Source organism: Equus quagga, chromosome 2 (assembly GCF_021613505.1).
Source record: "Equus quagga isolate Etosha38 chromosome 2, UCLA_HA_Equagga_1.0, whole genome shotgun sequence".
Classification (NCBI taxonomy): domain Eukaryota; kingdom Metazoa; phylum Chordata; class Mammalia; order Perissodactyla; family Equidae; genus Equus; species Equus quagga.
The window spans coordinates 126,936,127-126,956,165 of record NC_060268.1 but is presented as its reverse complement, the minus strand read 5'-3'; the positions used below and the strand labels follow the sequence as shown (position 1 = coordinate 126,956,165).

The window sequence follows — 20,039 nt, the reverse complement described above, 5'->3', positions numbered from 1 at the left end:
CCACCAATCCTGGGACCACCGCATGTCCCAAGGCTCTCACACAGTCCTAAATTGATGACTTCTAGTGGAATGTGTGAACTGGCCTAGCCCTTTTTTTTCCTGATAGCAAAACTTAAGCCCACCACATCCACTATAAATATTTCTTCCCAGAAAGAATTTGTGCTTTCCCCCCAAGAACAAATGTCATGATATGTTCAAATCAAAACAAACCAACACACACATAGGAATGAAGCCAGCAAGTTTCTTTTAAGTTTTTATTAAAATGCTAAGGATACAGATTGACTTTCTTTTGTAAATGACCATTTTACTTTTCCTGAAATAGGACATATATGCACTCTGATAAAACAGAATGAAAAGTCTCAGTTCATGGGGGTTCCTGTACAAAGCTCCAATCCTCAGTGTTAGGAGCCAAGCTCCTCACATCAGCTTCTTTCCACTATCTTAGTACAGGAAGGGTGTTTTCTGTGGGGTAAGGAGTAGACTGGTGCCACTTGACTTTTCAATCCCCTTTCTCCAGTGGCCAAAATAAGCCACTTTCACAAAGAGCTGCCCTGTCTAGAATCCATAGTTTTCTAGCTTGCTACAAAGTGACTAGGGAAAAATAGGAAAAAAACAAAAACAAGAAAACTAACACTGAAGCACTCATACTTCTCATGTCTCTGAATGGAGAAGTATGGGTTACCTTTAGCCAAAGGAAATTAAAAGTATGCAAGTTAACTAGCCAGTTCATTCCCCGTTAGCTACATTTGTTCACTTAAGGCTTTAACCCTTTTCCAAACCCACCATTTTGTCTTAATCCAGCTATGCTTGCTAATAAATGAAAGGCATGCTCTTCCCAGACTTATACTTCATTGAGCCTCTGCATTTGGTACCTGTAAAAAAGTATGCTTTCCCAACAGTCAGTAGTGAAGACTAACAACGAGAAATCCAACTAAAGAACAATATCTCACTCCTGGAATATGTTATCCACACCTTCCCTACCCTCACATTAGAAGCAAGAATCCACTCAATTTCGTTCAATCCTCTGTAAATAAGCATCATTATAACTTTGAATTTTAACAAAACTACCTTTAATCTTTCATTAAAGGAAAAAGAATGAAGGTATTCTCCTATCTTAAGACCACCTCCTATTCCTTCATCTTTTACTACAAGGGTAGAATATTAGCTAAGATCATGAAAATCCAATTTCATATGTGGCATTAAGAAAATGGAATGCTATAAAAATAGTCATCACACTACAGGGGATGCTGGGGTGCTTACTGACAATAAGTGATGCTGGCTCAAAAGGAACAGCTCTACACAAAGTTCTTGGATTAGAGTTTCCCCAGCTTATTTCTGGAATGGAGAAAGGCAATTTCATACCAAAAAAAAAAAAAAAAATCTGGAAAAGCTACAGATGTTAACCTTTAGACACCAAAAAAATTGGTAACTGATCAAAAGACAGAGCTTATGAACAGTCCAATAGAGACCAAATTCTGCAAGTGAAAATTTGAAAGCCCACTGCGTAAATCCTTCCTAGATTCAAACAAATGCTGCACCACCAGATTTTTAAGTTCTCAACTCACAGAATTCAGAGCTCTTAAGCTGTTAAGTTTGTCCTGTGTGACTCTCCAATTCAGAAGATATTCTCTGAAAGGAATCTGTGCAAAAGTAACTGAGACATACTGCAGTGTATGACAACATGAGAGATGTTCTCAACTTTGAGGCGAAAGTCACTTTTTAGAACTGAAAATGAAAAAGGTGCTAGAGAGAAATGAGATTTCCCAACAGTATAAAAGCAGAGACTAGCTGAAATTTGTAACTTTCTAAGTAAAAATAGTAATAGCAACAACCCACTGTACGATTAACTCCTCTGCAGTGAACAATCTGCTGTGCATTCCGTGATGAGGAATGACCCCAGCATGCCAGTGGAAACCTGCCGCAAATGTGAGGCCAGGGCTCTACCCTTTCCTGTTCTCGGTGCTCAAGGTGACGCCACCCACTAGAAGGCAGTGAGAAACAGGGGCGCATCTCTCACATCTCTCACTTGCCTGCTAACCAACAGGAGTAAGTTCACTTGACTGAGCGCTGGCCTGCAAGATGTATCTGTGCATAATTTTATGAAGTATCTAAATGCCATTCACTAGATTAAAAAAAAAAAGGATAGAAAACTCTGGACCAAGTAAATTGTTAACTCAAAAAGTTAGGAGGGACACCAATTACATTAACAACACCATCTTTAAAAAATAGAATCACTTTCTTTTGAAATCAACCACAGTGGTGAGACGTGTTTTTCTTTTCAGGTGCCCCATGATGGCACACAGCTTTACCCGGCAAATCCTGCCAGCTTCCAAGTCCCGGGATGCTGACCTGCACCAGCACGTGGGGCAGCGTTACCTCCCAACAGTGTGGAGAAGAGCACATGTCACCACTGGGCGATGAGAGCTGACAGAGACTCTTGGCTTCTCAACGCCAGACATGGTTGGAGAGCTTTCCTTGTTCTATTAGAAAAGTTCATGAGGAAGCTGTGAATAGGATCAGTCCAGAGAAGTAAAACTCTTTTATTTTCACTGTCCAAACATCAGTCAATATACTGGGAGAGCCAGCGGAAGCCCTCGCCGTAGCCTTGCCTCTTGAGCACACTGCACATGAACACTTCCATGGGGCGGGCATTCAGTTCCTTCAGGGTCACATTGCCCTAAGGGAGACAAAACCAAGAAAGGCCTGTTAGCATCTCCATGGTGGAAAGGCTTGAAAGGGGGATCACAGAAATCACTTTCTCCATTCCTCAAAAGCAAATCTAAACAGGGATTAATTACAGAAATGTGGTCAAGGCCCTACAGATGACTTCCCCAGGGCTTCATCCTTTCAGGACAGAATAGTCTCTCATTCCTAGCCTCTCTCTCTCTGCGAAGAGCATTTGCTTTGAACACATCAATATTCATCTGGAAAGCTATGGCAGCAAACCAAGAAAAAGGCCACTGGGACCCAGAGAACCAGCATGCTCTTTAATGGACAAAAGGAGTCTGGGACTTTTTGGAAATAAGGACACTCTCATTAACACAAGCATTCAGAAATATACACTAATAAGAGGTTACATCAAGGAAATTAAGAATTCATGTGTAACACTCATGCAGAAGAGGGGAAACTAAGTGAATTAAAGGAAGCATTTCTAGAAAGAACGAACCAAGAAGAGGCAAGACTAAGGAACCATGTAAAAAAGTCACAAAATTATCACAGATCTCAGAAAAGGAAAATTTTAAAAAGTAAATATGGGGCCAGCCCCATGGCTGAGTGGTTAAGTTCGTGCGCTCTGCTTTGGCAGCCCAGAGTTTCGCCAGTTCGCATCCTGGGCGCAGACATGGCACTGCTCATCAAGCCATGCTGAGGTGGCGTCCCACATAGCACAACCAGAGGCACCCACAACAACAACAGACAACTATGTACTGGGGGGCTTTGGGAAGAAAAAAAAAGAAGACTGACAACAGTTGTTAGCTCAGGTGCCAATCTTTAAAAAAATAAAAATAAAATGTAAATATGCCAAAATCTGAGCTGAAAAGACCAGGATTCACGCTTAATTATAGCTAATCTAGATTTTCTCTCTCACAAGCATACTTTTCTGCAACAGAGTTCCCCTTCCAACTGGAGACAGCATAACCTACTGATCCGGAAGACTCAGGTTCTATTCCTAGTTTTATCACCGACTTACAAATCACTCTCAGAGTTTCCTCATCTTCGAAATAGGACAACAGTCCTACCAATCTCAGCAAAGAGCACTGAGGATAATCCAGAGCTTTGATTTCAATGCTTGGTAAGTGACATAAATGATCACTCTTCTTCATAACCTGAAATCTCCAGTCAAACAAAAAGATTTCTGGCTAAGAAGGGCTCTTTCAAAAGAGATTTCCCAGAATCAGATTTGAAAGACAGTCAGAAAATTCTTAAAATAGCAAGTTTGCCTTTTCTACCATTCTCTTCATCTTTAAATACCTGAGGAATATATCTTATTAGAAAATGGTTAGGGGCTGGCCCCGTGGCCGAGTGGTTAAGTTTGTGCGCTCTGCTTGGTGGCCCAGGATTTCGCCCGCTCAGATCCTGGGCGTGGACATGGCACCACTCATCAGGCCATGCTGAGGCGGCATCCCACATAGCACAACCACAGGCACTCACAAGTAGAGTATACAACTATGTATGGGGGGCTTTTGGGAGAAGGAGGCAGCAAACAAAAAGAAGACTGGCAACAGATGTTAGCTCAGGTGCCAATCTTAAAAAAGAAAAAATGGTTAAACTAAGAACATGTTTGTCTTCAGAGAGTTTACCTAGAGGAAAACAAATCTTGAGCCCAGGTAAACTTTTTAAAGCAAAGTAAAATCTAGACAGCAAAACACGAACGTTAAAAAAAAGCTGCGAATTTCTTTTATAATAGGTTCCCTGAAGATTTTCTTACCTTTCCTGTGGTCTGTCCATAAAGCCCAAAAATCTCACGGAGTTTTTCTTCACTGATTGCATCTGTTCTGTCAATTTTGTTACCCAAAATAAGGATTGGCACATTGGATATTGTCTCATCAGTCATTAACGCCTAGAGACGAGATAAAGAGGAGCTGAGTGAAGATCTGCGCGAGCCCACTAGGTAATGAAGCGACTGTGACTTCCACTTGTCTGTAACGCAGCAGACGTAAAGCGGAAATGCGATCATCTTTAGACCTGAGCGATCAACTAAAAGTTCATCTTGACATTATATAACACCCTTAGCATTACATAAAAATTACCTTGACATTAGGTAAAGATCCTCAAAACAATTTCAACTTAAGGCTGTATCTATTTACAAGGCAGCAGAACTGCCCAACCTTAACTGTGAGCTAAATCACTCACCAAAGACCATCCTCGGGCTACCCACTGAGCACAATCCTCCGAGAGCGAATGCTCTGACTCCAGAGCCTCAGAGATGGCTACAGGACCCCCCAAGGATTTACTGAGTGCCCCATGTGTGCAAAGAGCAATCTCAGGCACTGAGGGGGCTACAAAAGGAAGGATGAGACACATTCCTGGCCTCAAGAAATCCTCACTCTACATTCACGTATCTGTCAACAAAGCAAGGCAAGTGGATGATTAAGTGTCACAACAAGTGGGGACAGAATATAAGTACTTAAAAGACGTTCAGGGAAATAAAATGGCAAGGTGGGCTTGAGGGACGTCTAATTAGCAAAGAGGTGGGACCTAAACTGGGCTCTGAAGGAGGGGGAGGATTTCAATAGGTGGAAAGGAGAAGGAAGAATACAAGCAATGGCTTTACAGTAGGAAAAGAATTCAGGAAGCCAGATGGAGTACCACCCGACTGGATTAAAGCATTTACACTGACATGTAATGACAGAGTAAATGGGATGGGAAGCGATGACCAACATCATGGCGTCAGTCTGAGAAGTTAGCTGCAACAGATCCTAAAGACCCTAAATTCAGAAATTACTGGATAGAATCTGCACTTTTAGTACAATGAATTCACAAACAGTATCTATCTGTGGTGCTCAAGTAAGAGATGATGATCTAGCCTAAGATGGAAGCATGTAATAAATAGTGTAGCAGGCATTTTGAAGAAGTGAAGAGACTGATGTCTAAATGACAAGAGACAAAAGAGGAGTCAAAGCTGACAGATTTCAAGCCTGGGAATCTAGTTCTCACTGATAGGAAAAGCTAGGAAAGGAGAGTGGAGTTGAAGGAATAAAGGGGAACATGCTTTGACCATCTTCAGTTCCAGGAAATGTTAGACAAAATCAAAGTAAGGATGTCATTCATTTATTAAATACTAACAAAGTACCTACTATGTATCCAATGTTTTGCTAGGTGCAGAGGTTTCACAAAGAAATAAGATAAGGTCCTTACCATCTAAATTCATGGTCCAGCGGGACAGACCTATACAAAACCAGTAAATACAACAGACACTGATAAGGTGGAGAGTCTAACAGTCTGAGAGGTCAGGAAAGGCTTCCTAGAAATGCTCATATCTGAACTCTGAGATCTCTTAAAAGACATTTCGAAATTTACCAGCAAATGGAGGTAGGGGGTCAGGTAAGAAAACCAGGCAGGGATAACTACTTCCGTATACTTAAGAAAGGACAAGTTGTTCTCTATGTCTCAAATATAGTTCAAGGTAGGCAGTAGAGAGAAAAGAAGTTGGAGAAATAAATAGAGGAAAGCTCGTGAAAGATCCTCTGTGCTGTGCAAAAGATTTGTGGATTTCATCCCAAAGGTGATAGAGATTAACGGATATTAAGTAGGGCAATGACAAGTCTGAGAAAGTTCCTTCTACTGGAAGCTACAGTAATTCACAGGATTCTGGATTGTGTTTCCAGGTAGATGATGGGAAAGATGAATAGTTCCATTCTAGGAGAACAGATTGGTAGGTGGAGTTGTCTAGTAGCCTGCATTAAGTATGAGGCTGGAGCTCAAGAGAGGTTTAGACGAGAGAAATCCATTTGGGAGTCATTAGCATGGGGGTGGCAGATGAAGGAATGGAGTAGCCTGGACTAGCCTAGGAGAGAGTACACACTCTGGGGAACACCAAGATTTAAGGCCTAAGCAGAGGAACAGGGGCTTATGAAAGAGCTTGCGAGGTACTGGCCAGAGACAGAGCACCCAAACCAAGAATGTAAAGGGGAGTTTGAAGAAAGAAAGAATGGCCAGTGCCAAGAGGTCAAGTAAGGGAAGGACTGCCTTCCAGGTGATTCTATCTGAGACTAGAACTATGGATTCAAGAAACATTCTTACAAACAAACTTGAGACAGGTTCAAACTGCCAGGACCAAGAGTGCAGAGAGAGAGTTAATCACAGAGAAAGAAGAGGCGCAGGGTGAAGCAGTAGGGATAATAAAGGCAACATTACAGAAATTGTCAAGGCAAGAAAACGCACTGTTGAGAAAAGAAAAAACTTGAAGCAAGTCCTTGATAGTACCAAACGCTGCACAAGACCAAAACTGAAGACTGAGAACAGACTGCTAAGTGCAAAGGTGGGCAGGTAGAAGCTGAGAACGTAGATCTAAAAACGTAAAGAATTCTAATCCCTCTTTCAAGTTTTCACTATGCCCACACTTCATAAAGAGTGACCATATGTGATACTTGAAGGGAAAGACACTGATTATGCTGGGACAGGCATACTCTGAGGGGTGTCCTGAGCAAATCAGACATACAGTCACTCTATGATAGTTATAAACAAAGTTAGTTTACTCAATTCAAGCTGAGTTTCCTCAAGACATTGAAAAGCAATGTCTTAGATTTTAAAACACTTTCTTCTTGTAACGAGGACTTTCATGAAATGCTAACTGGAATGATTAAGTATTGGCACTACTGAGCCGTATTCCTTAAAAGAAACAGAGGCCAAAAAAGGAAAAAAAATATAAACGTACATTAAGCTCAACTTTGGATTCCATGAGGCGAGGATGGTCTGCACAGTCCACCAGAAAGACAATCCCATTAATTGCTGGGAGATAATTTTTCCAAACCCGACGTGCTAAAAGACAAAGTTTGTAGCTGCATCAATTAAAAAATATATATATTTTGAAATCAAATAACCTAATGGTCTATAAAGTAGGAAAATCTTGGCCAGGTTTCAATAGCATTAGACTTCATATGGATTCTCCAAGTCCTAGCCAGTATTAAGTCAGAACAGAGGGTATAAACTGATGGTCCATGAACTTAATCTGATTTTTTAAAATTCGACAATCAGGGTTTTGTGCCTGATTTTCTGAAAATCCCATGCCTACCTACTCACACATCAATAATCAGCAGGAACTGAGTTGTGGCTTCCCCTTTAGACGAGGTCTGGGCTCTTCGGTTTGCCAAAGTTTCCACCACTCCCTACTGTCTTCTACACTCAGTCAATGTCACTCACGTAAATGACCTACCTCACCCCTCGGGTCAATTCAGTTTGCAACCTCTGAGTTAAAATATCAGGATACAAATTGTCCATATAACTTTAGTCCCAAGTTAGTTCCTGCCTAACCAGTATATAACTTATCCACTCAGCCCTCAGGTACATTGGGCCTGACAGGTGGTTGAAGTTCCCAGGCCAATTACCTCAGCCTCCTATATTTAACCCAGTGTGCTCTATACATTTTTTTTGGTTTGACATGAAGTGATAATGTTTTGGAAAGCAATGCTTTAATTATATTATAATTTCTAAGCCACTCATTTCTAGTCCTTTCAATGGGCTGAATACAGATGCATCTCTACATGAGACAGTTAACAATGATGGCCTGTGAAGCGCCGGACTGGGAAGGAGAGCAGGAGGAACTTTCACTCTTACCTTCCCTATTTATATACTGACTGTCGACTGAATTTGTTATATTGACCCTGGACTACTTCTATAAGTTAAATTTTTTTAAGTTATACAAAAAAAAGGAAACCTCCAAATGTACTCTAGTCAGCACTGTAGTCACTTCTGTAAAACAGTGGCGAGGTTATGATGAAAAAGTGTTTCTGTAAGTAACTTTTCCTCAGTCAAACAAAACAACACTACATACATCAACACATTTCCCTTGTTAGTCTATCAAAAGCTGAAAGCTAAATTTATCACACCAAATAATACACAATTCTCAGTTCAGGTGTCTTAAAAACACCTACTCCTGCATTCTCCAGATGGTCTATATGCAACTTATAATTGTATTATCTCTGAATTTAAATTTGTAAGCAGTTATAAATCCTTTTGAAAGAAGCAGAAAAGACACCATACAGCCACTCCTATCCAAATGAAAATAATACAATCTCATCATAGAAAAAAAGGAAGTAAGATAATCTATAATCCTCCATCAAAACACACTCACTGCTAATGTTTCTGTATATTTTCTTTCAATCTTTTTTCTGTACAGGTATTTTATGTGATTGTGATCATACTACATATATGTAGGATATAAATATTCAATAAAATAAATATAATTATATGTTAACGAAATCACTGACTATAAAATTACTTGGACCGCTTCTCAGGCTTTTGGCCAAAATTATTTGGCTGAATGATTAAAATTACCAATATTCTCTTTTTTTAACTCTACTTTTAAAAAACTATATTAGATTAAACCTAATATAATGCTTCAAATGCTCTCAACTCAATTTAAAAACAAATGAATAAATCTGACAGAATCTGAATAGTTTCTTTTTTCTACTTTCCCAAAATATTTATCCCCACATCTTAAATGTTTTACGCCTAAGCCTAGAGTCTTGCCAAATGTAAAGTGAGTGTCCATCACATAAAGATGCCTCATTCTGTATATCTCTAAAACACATACAAGACACCTAAGAGGAGCCTGGGAAGCAAACAGACACACCTGAGTAAGGCAAAAAGCACTGGAGGAGAACAAGAAGGTAGAAGAAAACGTTCCCCAACTGCTCCAAACAGGTAGAGTACACAAAATATCAATTCAGATCAGTGGTCACAAGTAGTCACTGTATTATTTTCACAACTTTTGACAAGTTTGAAACTACTTACAAAGAATAACTTAATTTTCTACATATTTATACTCCATTAATAAAGAATACAAAAGAGACATGATTAAATTTGATGTGTGATATTGTACTGGATCTTGATTAAGAGGAAAAATGCTATAAGGGAGATCATTGGGACAACTGACAAAAAAGGAGTATACACTATACAGTAGATAAAAATAAAACCACTTGGGTTTGATAACCATTATGACTATATAGGGAATATTCTTGTTCTTAGGAAATATACATTAAAGAATTAAGGAATAAAAGAGTATGATGAATTCAGAAATGTTTGAAGAAAAATAATATTAATATGCATTGTATAAAGAGAGAGACTAATAAATCTGGGCAAAAAGTATAAAGGAGTAGATTTCTCTGTATTAATTATGCAACTTTCAACAAATTTGAAATTACTTAAAAATAAGTGAATAAAACAATTTCATTAAAGGAATAAGATCTCAATTCTAAATGACATATTCTAAATAAATGACAAATTGTAAATAAAAAAAATGACACCCTGCTTTAAAAAAAAGAGGAGGGGCATGAAATAAACCACAAGTCAATACCATCCTTCCACTGAATTGTCTCTTACCTTGCTCATGCCCACCAAGATCAAAAGTTGTAAAAGTCATTCCAGCAATTGTCAGCTCTTCTGATGCTGAAAAATTGTCAGAAAAGAAGAAAGAAATAAACTTCTCCATCCAACAAGGCCCAGTAACCCAATACCATTGCAAAACCTAATGAAGCTTTCACCTTGTAAAGAGAATAATATAGGGTGAAAATGTTCCTAAATTATTCTAAAAAGCCAATTTTCTTTTTCTCCAAGGTGTTCGCCGCTTTTTAGAAGTAGATATAGGAGATGTGTCCCATTACAGGACTGGTAAGAATAGATAGTGACAAAGTTCCAAAGGTTCAGATTTACGACTATGTGACGTGAGTGTGTGCTATAGAGAATTTTTCTCAAGTGAGCTGTGTTTTGGGACCTCAGTTAATACAAGAACTGCATCAATTGGGGATTCATCCTCTGACCCTGACAGTGACCTTCAAATATCAAAAGGTCACCTGGTATTTTCAAACCTACTCGGATGCAATGTTGGAACATGCTGGCCCAATCTGTCATCTTTGAGCATATGTAGAAGAGTGGTTTTGCCTGCATTGTCCAAACCCAAGAATACAAGTTTTCCAGATTTCTTGTAGAGTCCTAAAAGAGAAAAAAAATTGAACGTAATTTTGCTCTATACATACCAAAGGCTGCTTATATTTAAATTGTTGAAGGAAATACACACAGTCTGAAACCTATGATATATTCCAAGGAAATGGCTTTACCTAGGAATTGGAGCACACTGCTGAAGCCATTGTAGATCCACTCAAAGATGAAAGACATTATTAATGCTTACTACCTGTATGAAAGACGAAAGCAACAAACATTAGCTTTCTGAATGCCAGTACAGTTTTGGAGAAGTTAACAGTTATTCCCTGGCCTTGATGCATGTTTACAGTCCCATGTATTCAGGCATAAGAAAACAAATGATTGTGCATCCTGGAGGGCAATCTCTGGGGGCCTCGGATCTGCACAAACTCATGGTTTGGTTTGGTTTACCATTTGGTTTTTAGGCAGAACCAAACAGTTTTCAATCTATGATACTTAGAGAACTAGGAGTTGAAGATATACTTTCCTCTTTTACTATCTGACTCACTCCTCCAGGTAGCTGCTCATTCACATTCCCTAGATACATCACTGCTGTCTACCAGTTAGCAAAACCTCCAGGAAATCAGCCCCGTCAATAATCTGGATCAAAATGTCACATCGATGCAGTAAGTAGAAAAAAATGAAAGGCATATTAACCTGAACAAAAAGCAGATTAACCCATCCTTGTATACAGCTCTAAAATACAAAGTCACCAAAATCCTACCAGCTGGCACAATTTGCCCTGCTCCATTTACCAGTGCTATCCCTTCTTAAACAATATTTATTTAACCCCTCTTGCAGATATGTGTCTCAACTTACAAAAAGAGATGATATCACTATTTTGGAGAGCCATGAAACGATAAAAAGAGAATCTTTTCATAATGTGAATCAAGATCGAACCCATTTTATAAATATAGATTTTCTTTTTTTTTTTTAAAAGATTGGCACCTGAGCTAATAACTGTTGCCAATCTTCTTTTTTTTTCCCTGCTTTTTTTTTCTCCCCAAATCCCCCCAGTACATAGTTGTATATTTTTAGTTGTGGGTCCTTCTAGTTGTGGCATGTGGGACACTGCCTCAACACGGCCTAATGAGTGGTGCCATGTCTGCGCCCAGGATCCGAACCATGGGCCGCTGAAGCGGAGAGCGAGAACTTAACCACTTGGCCACGGGGCTAGCCCCTAGATTTTCTTAAAATAACAATATTCATGGGGCCAGGCCGGTGGCCGAGTGGTTAAGTTCTCCAGCTCCGCTTCGGCAGCCCAGGGTTTTGCCAGTTCGAATCCTGGGCGCGGACATGGCACCGCTCATCAGGCCATGCTGAGGCGGCGTCCCACATGCCACAACTAGAAGGACCCACAACTAAAAAAAAAAAACACATCTATGTACCGGGGAGCTTTGGGGAGAAAAAAGAAAAATAAAATCTTAAAAATAAATAAATAAAAATAAGAATATTCATTCAGAGCATAGTGGTAGGTTCCTAGCTAAGTAAATATCTTAATTAGTACTGCTACTAATACCACTTTTCCTGTTTCCCATAGGCCTAGACAAAATAAAAGCTGACCCAGAGGCACTAAAAGGTGTACACTGGTACATGGGTAATAAGCAAGGGGACCTGTGAATGGAGTTAAGAGGGTAGGATCTAGAGCCAATGGTGGGTGTTAGGGTTTCTCAGAGGCAGCATTTCCTGGTCACACTGAACTTTTGCCTCAATATCTCAGATGTGCTACAGAAAAAAGAAGGATCCTGCACTTCCTTCCTCTCAATCAGCAACAGCATCTGAACACAAGGCTTTATACTAGATGTGACCAACTGCTACCAAACAAAACTTTAATGAAGTTTTGTTTTTTTAAGAAAGCAAACAAGGGGCCGGCCCGGTAGTGCAGCGGTTAAGTTCACATGTTCCGCTTCGGTGGCCCAGCGTTTGCTGGTTGCGATCACGGGCGCAGACCTACGCACTGCTTCTCAAACCATGTTGTGGTAGGCATCCCACATATAAAGCAAAGGAAGATGGGCACGGATGTTAGCTCAGGGCCAGTCTTCCTCAGCAAAAAGAGGAGGATCGGCAGCAGATGTTAGCTCAGGGCTAATCTTCCTCAAAAAAGAAAGCAAACAAAAGTTGTTTTATTACTTTTACTGGTGACCTGTAAAAGGATCATCCACAAAAACCCACCTATATTCTCCATTCAAAGAATGCTAGATGAAAAAGAAACTGAAAAATGGATAGTATATGTTAATTTTCTTTTTCATCCAATTACTGGGTTTTTTAATTAGTCCTGTGGCTTGATAAACTTTAGGGACTGCTTAATGATTCTTTTCTATGGCTGTTACCCCGGCGGGCCAAACGAAGCTTGGGAGTTTGGGCGGGGGTGGAAACTAAAGGCAAAAGCTTTTATGAAAAGATAATAAGGTTTTTTTGCCTTTTTCAGTAAAATCAAAATATATTTTGGCAGAAAGACCAAATCTAGCATGTTAAGTAATAATTTTGACTGGAAACTTAGTCCACACTTTAAGAAGTCCAATAACGTAAATTCACTAACAAAGCTCCTGCATTAACTTTCCATTATAGGAAAGTAAGAGAACAATGTGCCTCTCCTCTGTACCACCTCATGAGTATTTTTACAGTACCTACACATATATCTCATTTCAACCTCACACCAACCCTAACAGGCAAGAATCCTTGGCCTCATTTAACAAGATGAGGATGCTGACACCCCTAGTTTAGCTGGCTTAACCAGGACTGCTCAACTGAAAAAGTTTTAACAGTGCCAGGACTTACACTCTCCTCTTTTGAAGCCAAAGCCAAAGCCAAAGCCCTTCCTGTTACTATCACATATATTTCAAATCCAAATAAAAAGATAAAACTTCCACCAACTACACATGATAATCTTGTAGTTTTCTTCCTTACAAGACATCATATCTTTTGAATGGTATGTTAATAAGTAGCATTCTATTCATTTCCTATCCTTGATCCACTCTACCACTTTATAGCATCTTGTGGCAAATTAGAGTAGTCTGAAATTTAAGGGCTCTAAACTACCAACAAAAGGACTGCCAATGGACCGAAAACTAAAATTTGCAAATTCCAGGACTGACTGATTCAAATAAAAAAGAGGAGCAGCAAGCTGACCATTAGCCCATAAAGAATCCATACACCACTTCTTATACATACTCATTACTTTTTATACATCCTCAGAGCAACTTTGAGACACCATTCCAGACAGATCTGGAGTAGCAGGCAGCTGGCTTTTAGCTAAGAAACTCTGCTTAGCTGCAGGGCAAATGTCAAGGGTCAGTCCTCTTGTAAAGCTCCATAGGCCCCCTGTCACAACCTATGCAGATGGAGCGAGGTAAAGGGGAAAAGCCAAGGGCAAGGGAGAATGCTAACAGAAAATTTAGTGCCAACTCTCACAAGTGTGCTCCTGACATCTCGGCTAGAATTGTGCAGAAAGCATCAATCCATATAGGAAACGCACATGAAAGAATTTTTCCATGCACTGAAGAGAGACAGGAAAAAAGAGGGAGGTGGAACGAGAAAGCACGGGGTTCGACCCAGGACATCAGATAACACAGGGCTGCAGTGGGGGAGTGGGGGGGGGGGGGGGGGGGTGCCGTGGACTGGGAGCCAGGAGACCTGTTTGGAACTCTCACACTCGCGACATGCGGGGCCTCGGCCAATTCGGCGAGCCTCAGCCCCCGAGTGTGTAAAACAAGGATAATCATCAAGGACTTCCACTCGCCTCCGCCGAGGCTCATCCGAGACAGGGGATGTGAGGCCGCTTCGTAAACTGGAGCGCACAGTACAAGCTGTTACCCCGCCCAGCAGCGGCAGCCCCCCGAGCGGAACGCAGATCGACCCGACACCCCAGAGGCCGGCAGGGGACCGAGCAGACCCGGCCGGTCCCCGCCCAGAACCAGCCCCGCGGCCCCACAGAACCGCCTGCGTGTCACTTCCCCCCCACGACCCCGCCTGCGCCGGCCTCCGCCCCGACCCTCCTCGCCGTCCGCCCCAGCCCCTCCGGCCCCGGCTCCCTCCCTCGCCGCGGCCCCCTGACTCACGGCCCCAGGAGCTCCTCCGGCGGCGGCGGGCAGCTTCGACCCTCCCTCACAGCACACAGCGAAACAGCACCCGGGACCGCCAGCTACTCGCCGGATATACGTCACACCCCTCCCCCAGCACTTCCGGGCGCGTGCTTGCCCCCGCCCCTTCGTAGCGTCACGGCGCTCCGCATCCCCGGCGCCGCGCTCCCAGCGACGCGGGCCGCGGAGGGGCGGGCCTCAGGCGTGATGCAGCGCGCTCGGGGACGGGCCCGACTCGGCCCCGCCTCCTCCCATATGGCGAACTTGGCGCGCGAGACGTGGCAGCGCCGCGGCCCGGGGGTGGGGACGGCCTCCTGGAGTCCCGCGGTGGGTCTGGGCGCTAGCGATCGCGGCTTCCGATGCGACTAGACGTCTACCCGGGGGCACAGGGAAAATCAGAAGTGGCGAGTGACGGTGAGTGGGCTCTCGGAAAAAAGAGTTGACCTGAGAGCCCTCGACCTAAGGTGGATCCCAGCAGGCTTTTGCTTTAAGTCACGTTTCCCTGTGATAGCCCGTTTTTTAGAACAGCTGATAGTCGTTGGGCACTTATGCTCCAGGCAGGGCGCGGTACTTTGCGTGCCTCATCTCCTTTGACCGTCATTACAGTCCTGTGAAGCAGATACTGTTATAACCATCCCCAGCTTACAAATGAAAGAACGAAGTTCAGGATTATCTAGGAAGGAAGCCCCAGTTCAGACGCTAGGAAGCAGCCAAGCAACACCTTGGCTCCTACTATGCTGTCCTTCACGCTTTCTCGTTAAATTCTGAGGACAGCCCTATGAGATTGGTATTATGACTCCCATTTTACAGATAAGAAAAATGAGTCAAATGGTGGAAGGATGAATGATGTTTTTGGATAGGAAGATTCAATATCATAAAGATCTCAATTCTCCTTAAGTAAGATTATAAATTTAACATAATTCGTATACAAGTACTAATAGGATTAATAGGTTATGCGTGTGCTTTTTAAACTACCCTGTTTGTTCCTAAAATTCAAATGGAAAAATAAACAAGACTAGTCAGGAAACAGGCTCTGAAAAAGTAGAACAAGGACGGGGCTGGCCCCGTGGCCGAGTGGTTGAGTTCGCGCGCTCCGCTGCAGGCGGCCCAGTGTTTCGTTGGTTCGAATCCTGGGCGCGGACATGGCACTGCTCATCGGGCCACGCTGAGGCGGCGTCCCGCATGCCACAGCTGGAGGGACCCACAGCGAAGAATATACAACTGTGTACCGGGGGGCTTTGGGGAGAAAAAGGAAAAATAAAATCTTTAATAAAAAAAAAAAAAAAGTAGAACAAGGAGAGGGGAAGCACTATCAGATATTACAACATATTATAGATCCCAGTAATTCAAACAGTTTGGCACCAGTGCAGAGAAAGCCAAACAAACCAATGGAACAAAGTACAGAAATAGACCCACGTACATGCAGAAATAAAATTAAAGTGGCACCTGGCACCTCCAACTATACTCAGAGGAGGCTGGATGGGCAAGCCCCCCCTTTCATCCTGTGGGTCTTCTGCATTGAGTCTGAATCCTGCCCAGACACACAACGGGGTCAGGCCGTGTTCTAAGGCGTCTCACCAGCTTTAGCTAAACCAGGGGAGCTGTGTCCAGAGGGTTTGGAACCCCAGTGTATGCACCCTGGAGGCACAGGGCTGCCCCAGTGCAAGCTAATGCATTGGATTGCCGGCCCTGCTATAAGACTGGTTGCAAGAAGTAGGGGGGGGGGGTCCCAAACCACAAGGACGTCTTGGGGGGCCTCAGGAGGAAAGAGGAAGCACGAGGGCAGATTCTCAAGGGAGCTGCGAACTCTGTTTACCAGCTGGGCAGTCTTGGGATTGTTGACAAATGCCCTAGGTCACAGTATACTCACCTCTAAAATGGGTGAAAGAGGCATTGTTGTGCATGGAAGCAATTTTTCAAGAGTCTATTTTCAATAAATGTTTCAATTATGTTTTTAAAATAAATAAATAGTAAAAAGGTTGAGGCAATTGGTAGTCAAAAAACCTAAAAGTTGGATCCATAAGTCACATACTACACCAGGTCACTTCCAAATGATTCAAAGGTCTGTCTATTTTAAAATGACACCGTTAAGGTGCTAGAAAAATAGAAGAAAGCATGGATGAATTCCTTATAATCTTGGAACGGACAAGACCTTTCCGGTTGTGATTGAAAATCTAGAAGCCGTAAAATATTGATAAGTTCAACTACAGAAACATTAAAAGCTTTTATATGGCAAAAAAACAACAATGATAACGCTATGAACTCAAAAGACCGATAAGTTGAGAAAAAATATGTGTAATCACGTCATAGGCCAGTGAAAAATGTATGTGCAAAAGACAAATAATACAATAGAAAAATAGATAAAGGATAGGACGAGACAAGTCACAGGAAATATAAATAGTTCTTAAGCATAATAAACTAATAATAGAAATATAATAGGTGTTGTAAAGTATATATAGAAAATAAAGATAAATTTAAAACTCAGTGAGATATCATTTTCACCTATCAGATTGGCAAAAGTCCACCTGTTTACTGGTGGCAAGGCTATTTTAAATAGAGGAGTTGAGGAAGGCCGGTGAAGGTGCCATTTGGACAGAACCTGAGGGATGTCGGGTGGTGAAATGTTCCAGGCTGACAGCAGAGCATGTGCAGAGCCCCTGCGGCAGGTGTGTGCTCAGCAGGTTCCAGGAACAGCTGGGAGGCCAGTGTAGCCAGGCAGGGTGACAAGGGAGGAGCAGGAGATGAGATGAGAGAGGTGTGGGATAGGCAGACAAGAACTGGGAAGGTCCAAGACTTTATGTCACTTGCCAGCTAATGGTTTAGCCTGGCACAATACTGGCAGAGACACGAGACTCCTGGGGCAGAGATAAAGAATTTTATTACCTTAAGCATAGCAAGTAGCATGAGGTTCATGTTTGTATCTTTTCCATTTGGCTCCCTCAAGTCCTTTGGGGGCGATGCAGAGCAGTCCAGGTGGATGCTGCCCATAGAGTGGGTTTGCATCACAGGTGAGGAACCCAGAACTTAGGGAACCCAAATCTTGCATAATGGACAGCAAGCAAACCTGCCTGACCTTTGACTCAGTGGGAGACATTACGACACCGGACAGTAAACGAACCTGTCCTCTGCCCCAGACGGAGATCCTGTCTTTGAGCCTGTGTGTTATATAAACATCCTTGAAAAGAGAGTCCAAACAAAGGCAGCCACTACCTCTGCTCCAAGAAGTGCAGAAATGCAAGAAATTCATGGAGAATTGCCTCCCAACAGGGGGCAAATTTTTAGAGCCTTGTAGGCCACTGTGAGGACGTTAACTTTTATTGTGAGTGAGCTGGAGAGCCAATGGAGGGTTTGAGCAGAGGAGTTTTATGTAATTCTCCCCACTGTATTCTTACTCCCCTTCGCATGCTCAATATTAGGTAGACAGGCTCTCAGAAACTAAAATGGAGACTGACAAGTATCTGTATCAATCAGGGTTCTGAGAGACAGAACCAATAGGATGTACGGACATATATGCAAGAGAAGATTTATTATTGGAATTGGCTCACGCAGTTATGGAGGCCAAGAAATCCTACGATCTATCATCTGCAAGCTGGAGAACCAGGAAAGTCACTGGTATAATTCAGTTTGAGTTCAAAGGCCTGACAATCAGGGGGCTCCTGGTGTAAGTCCTGGAGTTTGAAGCCCTGAGAACCAGGAGCTCTGATGTCCAAGGGCAGGAAAGGTGGATGTCCCAGCTCAAGAAGAGAGAGAGAGAATTTGCCCTTCCTTTGCATTTTTGTTCCATTTGGGCCCTGAGTGGATTGCATGATGCCCACCCACATTGTTGAGGGTGGTCTTCTTTATTCAGTCTACTGAATCAAATGCTAATCTCTTCCAGAAACATCCTCACAGACACACCCAGAAGTAATGTTTTACCTGCTATATCTGTTTCACCTGTTTTATCTGGGCATCCCTTAGCCCAGTCAAATTGACACATAAAATTAACCGTCACATCATCTATTGGAATTGTCAGCATGGAGGTCATGGGTGACCTTGATAAATGCAGTTTCGGGGGAGAATTGGGGATGGATGCTGGACTGGAGTGAACTGAGGAGAGACTGAGAGGGGAGGAAATGGGGCAGTGACCCTGGACAATGCCATTTAGAATGTGGCTGTGAAGGAGAGGAGAGACCAGGAAGCAGAAAGGGCATGGATAAGGAAAATTAATTATTCCTTCCTGCTCAGTATGGTAAAAACTAGAATACCATCTGTGTTCATAGATAAAAATTCATTCAATGCTTGAGAAGAAGTAAATGCTTGGCCTTTTATCAGCTAGAGGATTTCATATAATGTTGATTAGAAAAATCTTTCTGGAGAGCAGTCCATCTAAAATTTGAGGAGGTAAAAATCTTAAGATTTCCAAATGTTTTATCTTGACATAATCTAGAGTGCAATTAGGAAAACTTAATTCTTCTTTAAGTAATTGTATGTTCTCCAGTTTACAAAGAAGTTGGCAGGGGCATCTAACTTTAAGTCCTTTCCTGAAATATGTTTTTATAAATTTCTCTCTGGTTGGTTTCTAATTTCCCTGATCATGATAATTATATAAACGCAAGTTTTAATTTTTAAATGTAGCTTCTTAAATCAAATGCAAGATACAATTCTTGACTGTTCTCCGTGTATCATAGTTTAAAATGACACTCATCTAAAGGAGGCAGAGATAGAAAACGTCAATAAAATTTCTTGGATAATTAAGTTTATTGTCAAATATGATTAGATGAGCAGATTGTGGTCAACCAGGGAAGATCTGTGAGATCTTAATGACTTACCTTAGATTTCCTCCTGGACAGCGAATCCGTCCAAAACTGAAAGGGTTTTGGAGTCAGCAAAATCACACAAAGAAACAATTATTTTTTTCCATTGTATTTTTATTCCAAATACACCCCACATCCTTCTGAATAGTAAATTACTGTTGTTCATCCCTTGTTGTATCTTTGTAGGAGTTGAGAACCCTGATAAGCAAAATAGTCCCTTCTCCCACTCTTTCCAAAATGACTAAGAAGAAAAAGGCTAATCAGAGCTTCCTGTGTCTTCAGTGGAAAATACTGGGGCCGGCCCCGTGGCCGAGTGGTTGAGTTCGTGCACTCTGCTTCGGTGGCCCAGGGTTTCACCGGTTCGGATCCTGGGTGCAGACACGGCACCGCTCATCAAGCCATGCTGAGGCGGCGTCCCCCACGGCAGAACCAGAAGCACCTACAAGTAGAATATACAACCATGTACTTGGAGGCTTTGGGGAGAAGAAGAAGAACAAGAAGAAAAGATTGGGAACAGGTGTCAGCTCAG

At 42.1% G+C, this 20,039-nt stretch overlaps 1 protein-coding gene across 1 annotated transcript; it reads right to left on the bottom strand.

Moving 5' to 3' along the window:
• Positions 1-240: 240 nt before the first annotated feature.
• On the bottom strand, positions 241-14,831 carry SAR1A (secretion associated Ras related GTPase 1A). Its single transcript, XM_046653801.1, has 7 exons — positions 14,697-14,831; positions 10,776-10,849; positions 10,531-10,650; positions 10,042-10,107; positions 7,376-7,479; positions 4,427-4,558; positions 241-2,677 (listed from the first exon to the last, which is right to left on the bottom strand). Exons 2-7 carry the CDS (start codon positions 10,831-10,833, stop codon positions 2,561-2,563), a joined length of 597 nt encoding a protein of 198 aa, XP_046509757.1. The 5' UTR covers positions 10,834-10,849; positions 14,697-14,831; the 3' UTR covers positions 241-2,560.
• Positions 14,832-20,039: the final 5,208 nt, after the last annotated feature.

Excerpts from the sequence above, each read along its gene's own strand:
- SAR1A (XM_046653801.1), bottom strand. The coding sequence starts at position 10,833 with ATGTCTTTCATCTTTGAGTGGATCTACAATGGCTTCAGCAGTGTGCTC. Across the intron at positions 10,651-10,775 it reads CAGTGTGCTCCAATTCCTAG|GACTCTACAAGAAATCTGGA; the intron begins GTAAAGCCATTT and ends TTTCTCTTTTAG. Across the intron at positions 7,480-10,041 it reads TCTTGGTGGGCATGAGCAAG|CACGTCGGGTTTGGAAAAAT; the intron begins GTAAGAGACAAT and ends TTTGTCTTTTAG.